The 13921-nt window shown below is 40.3% G+C and overlaps 1 protein-coding gene across 1 annotated transcript in view; it reads left to right on the top strand.

The window, feature by feature from the left end:
• nars2 (asparaginyl-tRNA synthetase 2, mitochondrial) overlaps positions 1 to 6970 on the top strand; it is an 87505-nt gene extending 80535 nt beyond the window's left edge. Inside the window, exon 14 of the mRNA XM_059964499.1 lies at positions 6927 to 6970. Coding sequence (XP_059820482.1) covers position 6927 — 1 coding nt within the window. The 3' untranslated portion in view covers positions 6928 to 6970. The remainder of the gene's footprint in view (positions 1 to 6926) is intronic.
• The last annotated feature ends 6951 nt before the right edge of the window (positions 6971 to 13921 follow it).

Here is a 13921-nt window from a genome sequence, read left to right as displayed (position 1 = left end):
TTCCATAGTTAGAGGAATATAGATGAGATTCTGTGGATGTGACAGATACACCTATGGTATGTTGCCTTCCAGGTGCCAGGATTAGGAATGACTCGGATTGGGTCCATGGCATTCTAAAGAGGTGGGGATGAGTAGCTCGAAGTCTTGGTACCTACTAGCACCAATAACATCGGTAGGAAAGGTGAGAAGGTCCTAAAGAGAGATTTTCAGGGAGCTGGGTAGGAAGCTGGAGGATAGTAATCTCTGGATTGCTGTCTGTTCCAAGTGCCTGTGAGGAAAAGAATAGGATGATTTGGCAGATGAATGCATGGCTGAGGAACTGATGCAGGGGCAGGTGTTCAGATTTCAGGACCATTGGGACTCTTCAGTGAAGGTACAACCTGTACAAAAGGAGTGGGTTACACCTGAACCCAAAAAGGTCCAACATCCTTGCAGCAGGTTTGCTTGAGTTGCTCGGGAAGGTGTAAACAAATTTGACGGGGATGGGAACCAGAGTTATGGTGCTGAGGATGAGCTAGTTGGTTTACAAACAAACACAATGTTTTGTGAGACTGCTAGCAAGGACAGGCTGATGAAAGGGCAAAATTGGAGTCAATAGGATGAGTTGCAATGTAAAAGGGGGACAAAAATCAAAAAGAGTCATGAAACAGGATTTAAGGTGTTGAATGCACACAATATATGGAATATGGTAGATAAACTAGTAGCACTGGCTTGTGTATCACTGGCGTGAATCATGGCTGAGAGAAGGTTTTAGCTGGGAGCTTAATGTCCAAGGATACACATTGTATTGCAAGGACAGTCTCAGTCAGGCAGAGGGGGTGGCACAACTCTTGGTAAAAAGTGAAATCAACTCATTACAAAGAAGTGACATAGGATCATTGTGGGTAGAGCTAAGAAACTGCAAGGATAAGAAACTCTGATGTGAGTTTTATACAGATCTCCAAACAGTAGCAACAATATAGACTGCAAATTACAAAGGGAGGTAGAAAATGCATCAAAAGGGCAATGTTACAATAGTAATGGGGGATTTCAATATGCCAGTAGATTGGGAAAATCAGATTGGTGCTGGATTCCAAGAGGGGGGAGCTTTTTGGAATGCGTATAAAATGGATTTTTAGAGCAGCTCATAGTTGAGCCCTCTAGGGGATCAGCCATTCTGGATTCGATGTTGAGCAATGAACCAGAATAAATAGTTAACGAACTTAAGGCAAAGGAACCTGTAGAGGATAATGATCTTAAAATGATAGAATTCACCTTGCAATTTGAGAAAGGGAAGCTAAAGTCAGATGTATCATTAGTACAAGTCAAGTCACTTTTTATTGTCATTTTGACCATAACTGCTGGTACAGTGCACAGTAAAAACGAGGCAACGTTTTTCAGGACTGTGGTGCTACATGAAACATTTCAAAAACTACACTGAACTACGTAAAAACAACACAGACAAAAAAAAACTACACCTAGACTACAGACCTACCTAGGACTGCATAAAGAGCACAAAACAGTGCAGGCATTGCAATAATTAATAAGCAAGACAATAGGCACAGCAGAGAGCAGTAAATTGGTGTCACTCTGGGTACTGAGGAGTCTGATGGCTTTGGGGAAAAAAAACTGCTACATAGTCTGGTTGTGAGAGCCTGAATGCTTCGGTGCCTTTTTCCCAGATGGCAGAAGAGATTGTATGAGGGTTGCATGAGGTCCTTCATAGTGTTGTTAATCCCTGTCCTCAAATAAAAAATGGGAGCTTTCTATACATTATATAATAAATTCATGATAGAATGACTTATAAAATTATTTAAATAATATCTAAACTTAGTTATTCAATCTGCTTGTAATGAGGACAATTCAGACAATTTTCAAAAGTGTGTTTAGAGTTGCATGTGAGAGCCCAAATGCTTTGGTGCCTTTTCTCAGACGGCAGGAGGGAGAAGAAATTGCATGAGGGGTACGTGGGGTCCTTCGTAATGCTGTTTGCTTTATGCATGTAGCATGTGGTGTAAATGTCCGTAATGGCGGGAAGAGAGACCCCGATGATCTTCTCAGCTGACCTCACTATCTGCTGCAGGGTCTTGCGATACGAGATGGTGCAATTTCCGAACCAGGCAGTGATGCAGCTGCTCAGGGTGCTCTCAATACAGCCCCTGTAGAATGTGATGAGGATTGGGGCGGGGAGATGGACTTTCCTCAGCCTTCGCAGAAAGTAGAGATGCTGCTGGGTTTTCCTTGCTATGGAGCTGGTGTTGAGGGACCAGGTGAGATTCTCTGCCAGGTGAACTCCAAGAAATTTGGTGCTCTTAACAAACTCTACTGAGGAGCCGTTGATGTTCAGCGAAGAGTGGTCACTCCATGCCCTCCTGAAGTCAACAACCATCTATTTTGTTCACATTCAGTGACAGGTTGTTGGCTCTGCACCAGTCCATTAGCCACTGCACCTCCTCTCTGTATGCTGACTCATCGTTCTTGCTGATGAGACCCACCATGGTGGTGTCATCAGCGAACTTTATGATGTGGTCAAGCACATGTGTGTTGCAGCACAGTTGTGGGTCAGCAGAGTGAACAGCAGTGGACTGAGCACACAGCCCTGGGGGGTCCCCGTGCTCAGTGTGATGATGTTGGAGATGCTGCTTCTGATCCAAACTGACTGAGGCCTCCCAGTTAGGAAGCCTAGTATCCAGTTGCAGAGGGAGATGCTCAGGCCCAGTAGGCTCAGCTTTCCAATCAGTTTCTGAGGAATGATTGTGGTGAATGCTGAATTGAAGTCTATGAACAGCATTCGAACGTACAATGTTGTAAAAGAAATTACAGAGGCATGAGAGAGGCGCTAACAAAATTGATTGGAAGGGAACACTAGCAGGGATGACAGCTGAGCAGCAGTGTCTGATGTTTCTGGAAACAATTTGGAAGGCGCAGGATAGATACATACCAAAGAAGTAGTAGTATTCTAAAGGCAGGTTGATGGAACCATGGCACAAAGAAGTCAAAGGCAACATAAAAGCCAATGAGAGGGCATATAATAAAGTTAAAAAATAGTGCAAAGTTAAGATTGAGAAACTTTCAAAAACCAAAAGGCAACTAAAAGAGTCATAAGAAAGGAAAAGATGGAATACGAAGGTAAGCTGCCCAATAATATTAAAGAGGATACCAAATGTTTTTTCAGGTATATAAAGTAAAAGAGGGGTGAGGGTGGATAAACTGAACTATTTTGCATCAGTTTTCACTATGGAAAACACTAGCAATTTGCTGGAAGTTCAACTGCGTCAGGAGACAGAGCTGAATGAAGTTGCCATTCTAGGGAGAAAGTGCTTGGGGAACTGAAAGGCAGATAAGTCATCTAGACCAGATGGTCTACACTCCCGGGTTCTTAAAGAGGTGGCTGTGGAGACAGTGACAGCATTAGTAATGATCTTTCAAGAGCCAATGGATTCTGGCATGGTTCCAGAGGACTAAAAAATTGCAAATGTTACCCCATTCTTCAAGAAGGGGGGGGGGGGAGGGCAGAAGAAAGGAAATTACAGGCCAGTTAGCTTGACCTCAATGGAAGATACTGGAGTTGACTGTTAAGGATGTGGTTTTGATGTACTTGGAGACACATGACAAAATAGGACATAGCATGGTTTCAGTAAGGGAAAATCTTGCCTGACAAATCTGTTGGCATTTTTTGAGGAAATAACAAACATGAGGGGCAAAGGAGAATTGATGGATGTTGTATACTTGGATTTTTGGAAAGCCTTTGATAAGATGCCACACATGGAGGCTGCTTAACAAGTTAAGAGCCCATGGTATGGCAGGAAAGATATTGGCATGGATAGAGCGTTGACTGATTGGCAGGAGACAAAGAATGGGAATAAAAGGAAACTTTTCTGGTTGGCAAACAGTGACTAGTAGTGTTTCACGGGGGGGGGGTGTTGGGAATGCTTTTTTACGATATACATCAATGATATCGATGACAGAATTTATGACCTTGTAAAGTCTGTGGACAGTACAAAGATAGTGGAAGAGCAAGTAGTTTGAGGAAGTAGTGAGACTGCAGAAGGACTTAGTTTTGGGAAGTGTATGGCCATGCACTTGGGCAGAAGAAATAAAAGGGTAGACTGTTTTTTAAATGGTGAGAAAATTCAAAAATCTGAGGTGCAAAGGGATTTGGCAGTCCTTGTGCAGGATTCCCTAAAAGCTAATTTGCAGGTTGAGTTGGTGATGAGGAAGGCTAATGCAATGTTAGCATTCGTTTAGAGGACTAGAATATATAAAGTCAAGAATGTAATGTTGAAGCTTTATAATGCATTGGTAAGGCCTCATTTGGAGTATTGTGAGCATTTTGGACCTCTTATCTAAGAGAAGATGTGCTGACATTGGAGAGGGTTCAAAGGAGGGTCATAAAAATGATTCCGAGATTGGAAGTCTTACCATATGAGGTGTGTTTGATGGCTCTGGTCCTGTACTTACTGGAATTCAGAAGAGTGAGGGGGCTCTCATTGAAACATATTGAATGTTGAAAGGTCTTGATAGAGTGGATGTGGAGAGGATGTTTCCATTGGTAGGGGAATCTAAGACCAGAGGACACAATCTCAGAATCAAACAGAGATGAGAAGCAATTTCTTTAGCCAGAGAATGATAAATCTCTGGAATTCATTGCCACAGTTGGCTGCCAAGGCTATACGTCTTTGGGTATACTTAAGGCAGAGTTTGATTAGTCAGAGCATACAGGGAAATGGGAAGAAGGCAGGAGATTGGTGCTGAGAGGGAAATGGATCGGCCATAATGAACTGGTGGAGCAGATTCATGGGCCAAATGACCTAATTCTGCTCCTATATCTTATGGTCTTATTCACTAAATAAATGAAATATTCCACCGTGTATGGCACGAAAGGCACCATAAAGCCAATTTGAGTGCATCAGCTTGGTTTAGGGCCCTGCAGATGTCATGGAACTGCCAGGAGACAGCTGCACGAAACAACAGAATGCTCAATGCAATCACACAGTTAGTGCAAATAATGAATGAAATTAAACTGAACTCTGGTGACTCTCTGTGAATTGATGAAACAATTGGCTGGAAAACTGTGGGTTAATTGTGAGAATATACCAGGGAAGATATTCAAGTGGGTGCAGTCACTGCAATGACAGCAGAATGATAGGGCATATGTTTGTAACGAGTGCTCTCCTTCACGGTTATTAAATTCATTTGTTGGGAAACTCCACAGTACACCCAACTTGTAGCTTCTTAGCTCTTCATCAGAACCTTGTTGGTAAATTCCATCATCAGATTTGAAAGCAAAGCGATTTTCTGAAATTCTAATGGCTTGGTATGTGAGGTTTCCTGGTTGCTTTTCCCACACTCCCTGTTGACTTGCTGTACCTGTTTCCCATGTTCCTGTCAGCTTGCCGAAGCCCCAGTTCCCGCACTCTCCATAGATTCTGTTATCTGTTATTTGTGAAGCGGAGTACCATGCACAATCATAATCGGATGAAAATGGACGTGGGAGCACGGAGGAAAATCTGAAAATCTCCAGGAAGTCCTTCATCGTTGCTGCTGCTGCTGTGAGGTCCGGGTCTCTGCTGGGAAGAACAGGCCCTTAATCCTTGGGGTCGCGTTGGCGGGGCCGTCTTAATATGCCCGGCAGAGGATGGTGCTCAGAGAAGCTGTGCTGGAGAGGATGGTCAGAGGCTCGGAGGTTCGACAGACTCGGAGTCCGCTGTGGTCGGAGCGCTTTCACTGTGTGCTGTGTCTGTGAGGCTGGGTCCGACGGAGCTTTCATTGTGTGTTGTGTCTGCGAGGCTGAGTCCGGCACCGTGGAAGTCCATAGCGGGGGTATTCCCTTCTGCCGCCTGGGTGGAATGGCGAGTCTGTCGGGACCCCGGAGACTTGTGGAAACTGTGTGGTGGTTTCTTTCGAACTTACAGTCTTTTAACATCTTTGGACTATTTTTACTGTGCCCATGGTCTGTTTTTTTTTTTATCAATTATGCTATTGTTTGCACTGTTGTAACTATATGTTCTAACTATGTGGTTTTGTGCAGGTCTTGTAGCTTTAGTGTTTGGTCTTGTTTGTCTGGTGGAATTGGAGCTCCTTTCCGGGGAACGCGCTAAGATAGTAGCGCGATATTAATGCGCAGCTGCCTCTCCAGACTCTGGATTGGGGATTGCCAAACGTTATGTGGATTTTCTGGTGTAGTCTGTTTTGTCATGTGCTTTTGTGATATCATTCTGGAGGAACGTTGTCTCATTTTTTAATTGCATTGCATTTGTGGTTTCTAAATGACAATAAACTGAATCTGAATCTGAGATTCTCCTGCTTCACTGGCAAATTTATTATATATTGTGCAACCTCTTTTTAAAAAAAAAGTGTGAAGACATACTAATAGGATTTTATCCAAGATTGTGGAACATCTGACAGTCTATCACCATCCGATTCCTGAGTGTGTTGGATTACTGGTGTTTTAATGTACCCATATAGAGTTTGTTATATTTATCCATGTATTTCTGTTTTGTGGATTTAGCCCATATTTGATTATACTGTAAATCATTTGTATCAGTTGCATTTATTATGTATAAAATAAGAATGTGAGTTGTACAAAATGATTCAGAGCCTAAAATAAGATCAGCTGCCTAAGATGTGAATTTGGCAAAGAAATAGAAAGCTTTATCAAAAATGCAGAATTTTAAATAAGCTTTAGAAGGATGAATACAAAAGATTAAGGTGAACATGTTCCTAGTTTAGAGACTACTGGAGATCAAAAGGGCAATGCTTATATCAGCAAATGTAAATAGGGAAGGAGTGTAAGAGTGCCAAGGAGACCAGAGTGAAATGAGCATACAGTACTGGCAAATAGAGTTTAAGGAACAGGAAACTATGAAGGATTTTTAAAGAAGTTAATATTTTAAATTTGTTGCATAATACACAGGAAGCTAAGAAAAATTAATTTGTGTTATTAGAATTCATGATGGAAGAAACCAGAGAATCTCGTGAACATAGAACTTGACGAATCAATTCCGGTGAGTCAGGGAAAAAGATAAATGAGATACAATCAGTTGTATGGATTATTATATAATACAAACCCAGGTAATGTACTTCTGTAATAAATATTGTTTCAGAATAATAATCAACAATTATTAACATTGCTTTTCCAAGCTAAAAGAAGAAATTTAAATCTGATGAAATCGACATCCTTTGAAGCCGTTACAAAATGTACATCTAGTATACTATTGGATAAACCTCATACTGTAAACTTACTGGCCAGTATGCCACTGGTGTTTAGGGCAGCAATGCAGTCCTCCATCTCTGGCAGTGTTCAATGCTTCCTTCATCATGTCAGTAGCTTTCTATTGATTTTCACTAATGTCAGTCACACAAGTCCCAGCTGGAGATTTGGGAACACCATTGCATTCAGATGTAGAAGGATTTTTCATTGCTGTTTCCATAATAATTTTGTTTTAGCAGTCAGGGTTGTTAGCCCTGAGCTGAACTCTCAAACCTGGAGGACTGGTGGACCATTCTTAGTCTAGTCTCTACCCTTTGACCTGTTTGGCATGGGTGACCCTACCAAGAACCAAAGCATAAAGCCCCAACTCCAGCCATCATAGCTCTCCGGGTCATTGAGGCATGCAAGCCACCAAACCCAGTAACAAGGTTGTAGTCCTCTTGGGGAGTGTAAAGCCAAGAAGTTATTGATCAAACATTTCATCATACATGTCAACCATTGTTCAGAACAACTGTCATTTATAGATAATGTGTAACATACAAACCTAATTAATAAGGTGATCCTGTTTAAGAACCAATGAAAACTACCATTTTAGCTCATAGAAGTAATTTGGAACAAGATCATTAATAGCATTTCTAGCTTAATATATTCATTTTGTTAAGTATCTTGAAGGAATATGTGTACTAAAATATATATCTTTATTGCTCCCCTGATGTTTCACTGCCTAGATTAGAAGAATCCAGTTTCTTTGCCTGATTGGTGCAAAGAAATTTAATTTTGGAGTGGGTTTTGTGGGTTAAAGAGATGACATTGGCCTAGTCACTATTCAGTTGTTCCTTTCTGAAAAGTTCCCATGTGGTCAAACTTAAGTGAGGTTAGAGCTCATGACTCTGATGAACTTTAAATCTGCACATGAAAAATAGTGCTTGGGATGAGTGTCAAAGTAAATGATAGAAGATAATATCTTTGGGGAAAAAGAAGGTAAGGTAAAGAATATTGCCGGAAAAATGTTGTTTGTTGATATTTTAGTATTTAATATAAATATGTACTTGCAAATTGCAATTTATGTCTGTGTTGCAAGTTAAGAAATATACTAATAATTTCCTACAGCATTTTCTTCAAACATGTGCTTACAGACCACTATTTCCCAATCAGTACCATATATTTTGTTTTGAAATCTGACGGAAGAAATCCTAGTCATTGGTACTGAGGAATGGCTTGCAGATACTGCAGAAACCTATCTTGGCAGATTATTTAACATCCTGAAAATTGCAGTTATTCAGTGTTGCACGATATGCACTGACCCTACCAAGTTAACCATCCGAAGAAGGGGCGGGGGGGGGGGGGGGAATACTTGCTTTACTGAATGTTAAAAGCATATATATTTCAATGTAGTAGGGAGTTGCTTTACCAGTGGTTGCTGTGGCCAAGAGCTCCATGTAAGCAGATGTACAAGTTCCTATACTTCCCAGTGGGGTGTGACTTAGGCAATATGATACAAAGGCAATTTATTAGATTTTGCACATTTTGTTGAGATTTTAACATTTTGGTGGAAGTGTATGCAATCAATCAGCTTTGAGCTTTTATTTATTTAAATTTTCTAATAACAGCTGTAAAACTAACCATGTTGAAATGTCATTCAATTTTAACTTTAGTTACATTTCTTACAATAGCAAACATATAATACGAATTTTTAATTTTAAATAGATCTGTTTGCAGCAATTTTCCTTTTGTTTAGTTTTTTTCACATTTCAAATGAAGATGTTTCAAAGGAACATAATCCTACAATTCATAATCACACCAAAAGGAAATATTAAGGCAGTTGATTAGAAAGTTAACAAAGAGTTAGGTTAAGTTGAGGGAGCTGACTGGTGTAGGGAGGGAATCCCAGGAGTATATGGCTTTGGCAAATGAAAACAAGGCTATCAATGTAGAGCAAATAGTTACACAATCATGAGATGAGGGTAACAGTTCATGTATCTTGTAGGGTTTAATGGGCAATAGGAGAATATGGTGATGCAAACAGAGAGTTTTGAAAACAATAAATTTTAAAGCAAGGAACAAACTGCGAGAGAAACTCAGCAGATTATGTGGTGTCTGTGGTGGAAGATAGCTGGTATAGAGGGAAGTAATGGTAAGACAGGCCGGTTGGTGACAGGAGGATGAAGGAGGGTTAGAGGTAGTGGCAGAAAGAGCCAGGAGTGGAGTTGGGAGACAGGGCAAGTGTGTGAAAGGAGGAAACAGCTGGGAAAGGACAGGGTGAAGGCGGAGATGGAGGGTGGAGGACGGCAAACGGGAAAGACTATCAGTACTGGAATCTGATAAGTAAGGTGAGAACAGGAACCATCAAAGGAGAAATGAAGGGCAGCTGAACAATTAATGTAGAAAATTTAAAATTGTACTATTCAAGAATCACTCAAGGTCCATGGATAAAATTATGATCTTAATTCAAATTACCACCTGGGAGAAAAAGTTTACAAATGTCTCTTTAAGGTTGGAGTGAGGTAAGATGTATCTGCCTACACTGAAGAGGGTTCAAAGGAGGTTCATGAAAATGATTCCAGGATTGAGTGGCTTGACATACAAAGAGGATTTGATGGCTCTGGGCCTGTCTTCATTAGAATTCAGAAGAATGAGGGGTGTCTTCATTGAAACCTATAGAATAGTAAAAGGTCTTGACAATGGATGTGGAGAGGATGCTTCCTATGGTGGGAGAGTCCAAGACTAGAGGACAGCCTCAGAATAGAGCGATATCCTTTCAGAATGGAGTTGAGGAATTTCTTTAGCCACTGAGTGGTGAATCTGTGGAATTCTTTGCCACAAGCAGCTGTGGAGGCCAAGTCTTTAAGGTAGATGTTATTGGTCAGGGAATGACGAGATAAGGGAAGAAGGCAGGAGATTAGGGCTGAAAGGAAAATCAGATGAGCCATGATGAAATAGTGGAGCAGACTTGATGAGCCAAATGGCCTAATTTTCCTCCTATATCTTATGGTATTACAGATTGTAGTAGAATAGTTAAGTCTGAACTTAGCATTGGCTTGAGTTAGGGCTTCACCAAATGGCTTAGTGATGGTTGAAAATTAATGTTAGGATTAACTTGGTCACTCAAGACTCAGTTTCATTTTCAGACAATTTTTACTACAGGAACTGAATCAATATGTTGAGCTTATTGCCATAAGAGGAGGTTTAGGTACAATGAAAAACTTGCTCCCAGCAGCATCACATGCACATAGGTTCACAATACACACAGAATATAAATTATGCATGACAAGGTATTAGTACAAAAAATACAATCAGAAACAAATCTACAGTAGTCTTAAGAGGTGGCCTGTCATGTTCCATTGCCAAAGTAGGATTAGAGTTGTGCAGATCAGTTCAAGAACAGCAGGAAAGTAACTGATTCTGAACCTGATGGTTGTGGGATATAATGCCTTTGTACTTCCTGTCTTGACTGTAGAATGAGAAAAGGGCATGGCCCAGATGATGGAATTCCTTGATAAATGTTGCCTTGAGGCAGTACCTCATGTGGATGCTTTCAGTGGCTGGGAGGGATGTGCCCATGTGGGTCAAGCTGTATCTCCTACTCTCTATAGCCTCTTGCATTGGAATTGTCGTACCAGGCCATGGTGCATCCAGTCAGGAGGTACCTAATAAAGTGGCTACTGTGTGGTTCTGAGCTTCATGGTTCTCTGCTGCTGTAGCCTATTCACATCAAGGTTCAAAATGTTGTGTTCAGTAATGTTCTTCTGCACATTACTGTTACAGCATGTTATTATTTGAGTTACTGTCACCTTTCACTCAGCTTGAACCAGCCTGGCTGTTCTCCTTTAACCTGTCTCATTGACAAGGCATTTACACCCACAGAACTGCTACTAATTGGATGTTTTTTTTTGTTTTCCGTACCATTCCCTGTAAACTCTAGAGACTGTAGTGTGTGAACCCTCAGGAGATCTTCAATTTTGAGATAATCAAATCACCCTATCGGGCACCAACAATCATTTCATGGTAAAAGTCATTTAGATTACATCTTTTGCCCATTCTGATGTTTGGTCTGAACAACAATTGAATCTGTTGATCATATCTGCATGATTTTATTCATTGAGCTCTACCACATGATTGGCTGAATATATATTTGCATTTTATGAGCAGGTACATCTCATAAAGTGGCTACTGATTGTATGTGCTGGGGTTGAGACAGCATGGTGTAACAAGGAGTGAGAACAATGGCTTCTGTCCTCCTGGTATTTATATTAGATTTTTACCCATCTAATGTCGAATGTTGGGCATTAGTATGATTGTTTAAAAACAGCAGAAGAGTCGAGAGTTGGTGGTAAATTTTGGACCAGCTTTCATACAGTTTTTCAAGATTGCATTTTTGGACGTTATGGGCAGAATGTTGATGAGGAATAGAAACAGGCCAAAGATTAACTCTTTATAGACACTCATGGTGTGTGCTGGCATGGGAAAAGAAGCCATTGTTGACTATTTTCAAAAGCCAAGTCTGGAGTTTGGGCTGAGTATACCTTGAAACTTTATTCTGAAAGATGAGGGGAAATAGAAGCCACAGGGAGGTGAAGTGAGACTGTATTTTGAACTTGGTTAAATAGAATGGTCTTTATGTTGGAAGACCTACTTTGGAATTCTGATGCATTTATTTTTTTAAAAACTTTATTCTACTTTTAATAAAAGCAAACACTTATAGAATGTTAAGTGTAGGTTACAGTTGATGGAACTTGAGATTCATTTGTCCGTTTTAATAAACCTTACACCAGAAGCAAGCACAAATTTGCTATGCCCTATTGAGATTTTCTGCTATTTGCACTTGTTTCTGGGCTCTTTCAGGAGAACCCAAAAATTAAGCAGACATCTTTTCAATGAATCTACAAAATTAATGTAGCAGAGGCCTGATTACGACAACCTATTCTAACTAGAGTTTAATTATGGAGGGTAATTTTAAAATGCATTAACCCAATTTTAAAATTGGGTTAATTAGAACTATTGATCTGTCTTGATTTTAAATTGCTTGTTTCCTGTTATCAAACCTTTGGTTACCAGTTACCTCAATTAAATGTGTTACCTATTTGTTTTGATTTTTTTTACACTGCATTAAAATCTTGCCTGACTGCTCTTGTTCATAACACTGGACAGTAAATATTTTGCTTCCTGAATACTTTGGGTGTATATTATGGAGGTTGGGCTGCTGATCATGAAAATCACCAGGAAATCTCCCTATCACCCACCATTTTTTTAAGTGCCTATATTTGTTACTTCAATTCAAAATTCAAGCCGTAATAACAGATGCCAAGATTAAGGAAGGCATTTTTTGGTAGTCCACAAATCAAACAGGTCATCAATCAATGACGGGCAATTCGAGGAACTTGTAGTGGAGCCGCTGAAAATCGCATGGAAGGCGTTCGAGGATGTTGTTGAAAATGTGCTTGGCAACCACAGAACAACTGCGTGCAGCTGGTTGACAATATGCTTTAAGCATATAAAACAATAAAGAGCAACAAGTCACTAAAGATTCATTTTCTGCACCCCCATTTAGACTTCTTCCCCGTAAATCTAGGGACTGTCAGAGAAGGATTGCACCATGATAATGCAGTTATGGAGTAATGGTATTCCAGCAATAATGTAATTGAGTAATGGAATCTATCAATGCTGGCCGGTTATTGTTGGACTCTTAAGCAAGAAGCCTCAGACACAGTACAAACGAAAATAATCAACAAAATATTTTAGCTTAGTTGAATTATTACAAAGCGTCAACACCGTTATGCAATTTAAAGGCATTATATTCAATAAAAGTTAATTTCTTGTTTCTCCAAATTCCTACCTGACACAAGTAGACTGAAAACATATCTGTGTTCAGCTTCAAGTGGTCTACTATAAAACAAACATTCAGAGGAAGCAACACTTAAGAAAAAAATGTTGTCCAGTGTAATTTTTCGCATGTTATTGTATAAGCGCTGAAGCTTTTTGCAAAATGAACACAAACTAAATTAGGTAGTCTAATTGCCGTTTACGTGAGGGTAGAAATTCTGCTCCGGGATTTACCAGGTGATAATTCCTGAAGCACAATTTCTAAAATGCCCAGTAACTGGATTGAAAGTGGCGCTTTTAGTGAGCTCACCGAATACAGATATTCTGGGTAGCCATAAAGATCGCGATGACAAGAAGTATGCACGTTGCAAATGTGACTTGAAAGCCGCTCCCACTGCTCCAAGTCTCCGTACAAGGAAATGGCTGAGATACCAATTTGCTTTTCAATAACTCCTACAAAGAGTGTGCGTGGCTCCGGATAACAACTGTCCTCGTGTTGAATAACCACCAAACCGAATTTAATCTGTTCCAGCTCGTGTTAATTGGTCACTAGGGTGGTAGCAGAGAGCCGCTGGTGAGAATCAGCAACATCTCAAAATAGACACTGCTGTAAACTTAAGAATGAGGAATTTTGTTTAAAGATTATCTGCTTTCAAAAAAAAACTTGCTAATCCATTTTCTGCAAAATTACTGGATCTGGCTGTGGAAACCATTTGGGAAAATGTTCCGCAGAAATGTGGGGTCTTTCGACCTAATCAGAAAATGGAACAAGAATATCACAGTAATGTTTACAAGCGTAATTCTGTATCCCAACACAACTCGGTTAACTACGCCTCTTAAAGGTTAGTCTGAGCCAGAGAAGGGAAATAAGAGTTTAAAAATAAAATTCGGTGTACTGTCTAAATTGGG

Source organism: Hypanus sabinus, chromosome 3 (genome assembly GCF_030144855.1).
Source record: "Hypanus sabinus isolate sHypSab1 chromosome 3, sHypSab1.hap1, whole genome shotgun sequence".
Lineage (NCBI taxonomy): Eukaryota > Metazoa > Chordata > Chondrichthyes > Myliobatiformes > Dasyatidae > Hypanus > Hypanus sabinus.
The sequence above is the reverse complement of the archived record's forward strand: the minus strand, read 5'-3'. Positions and strand labels throughout refer to the sequence as shown.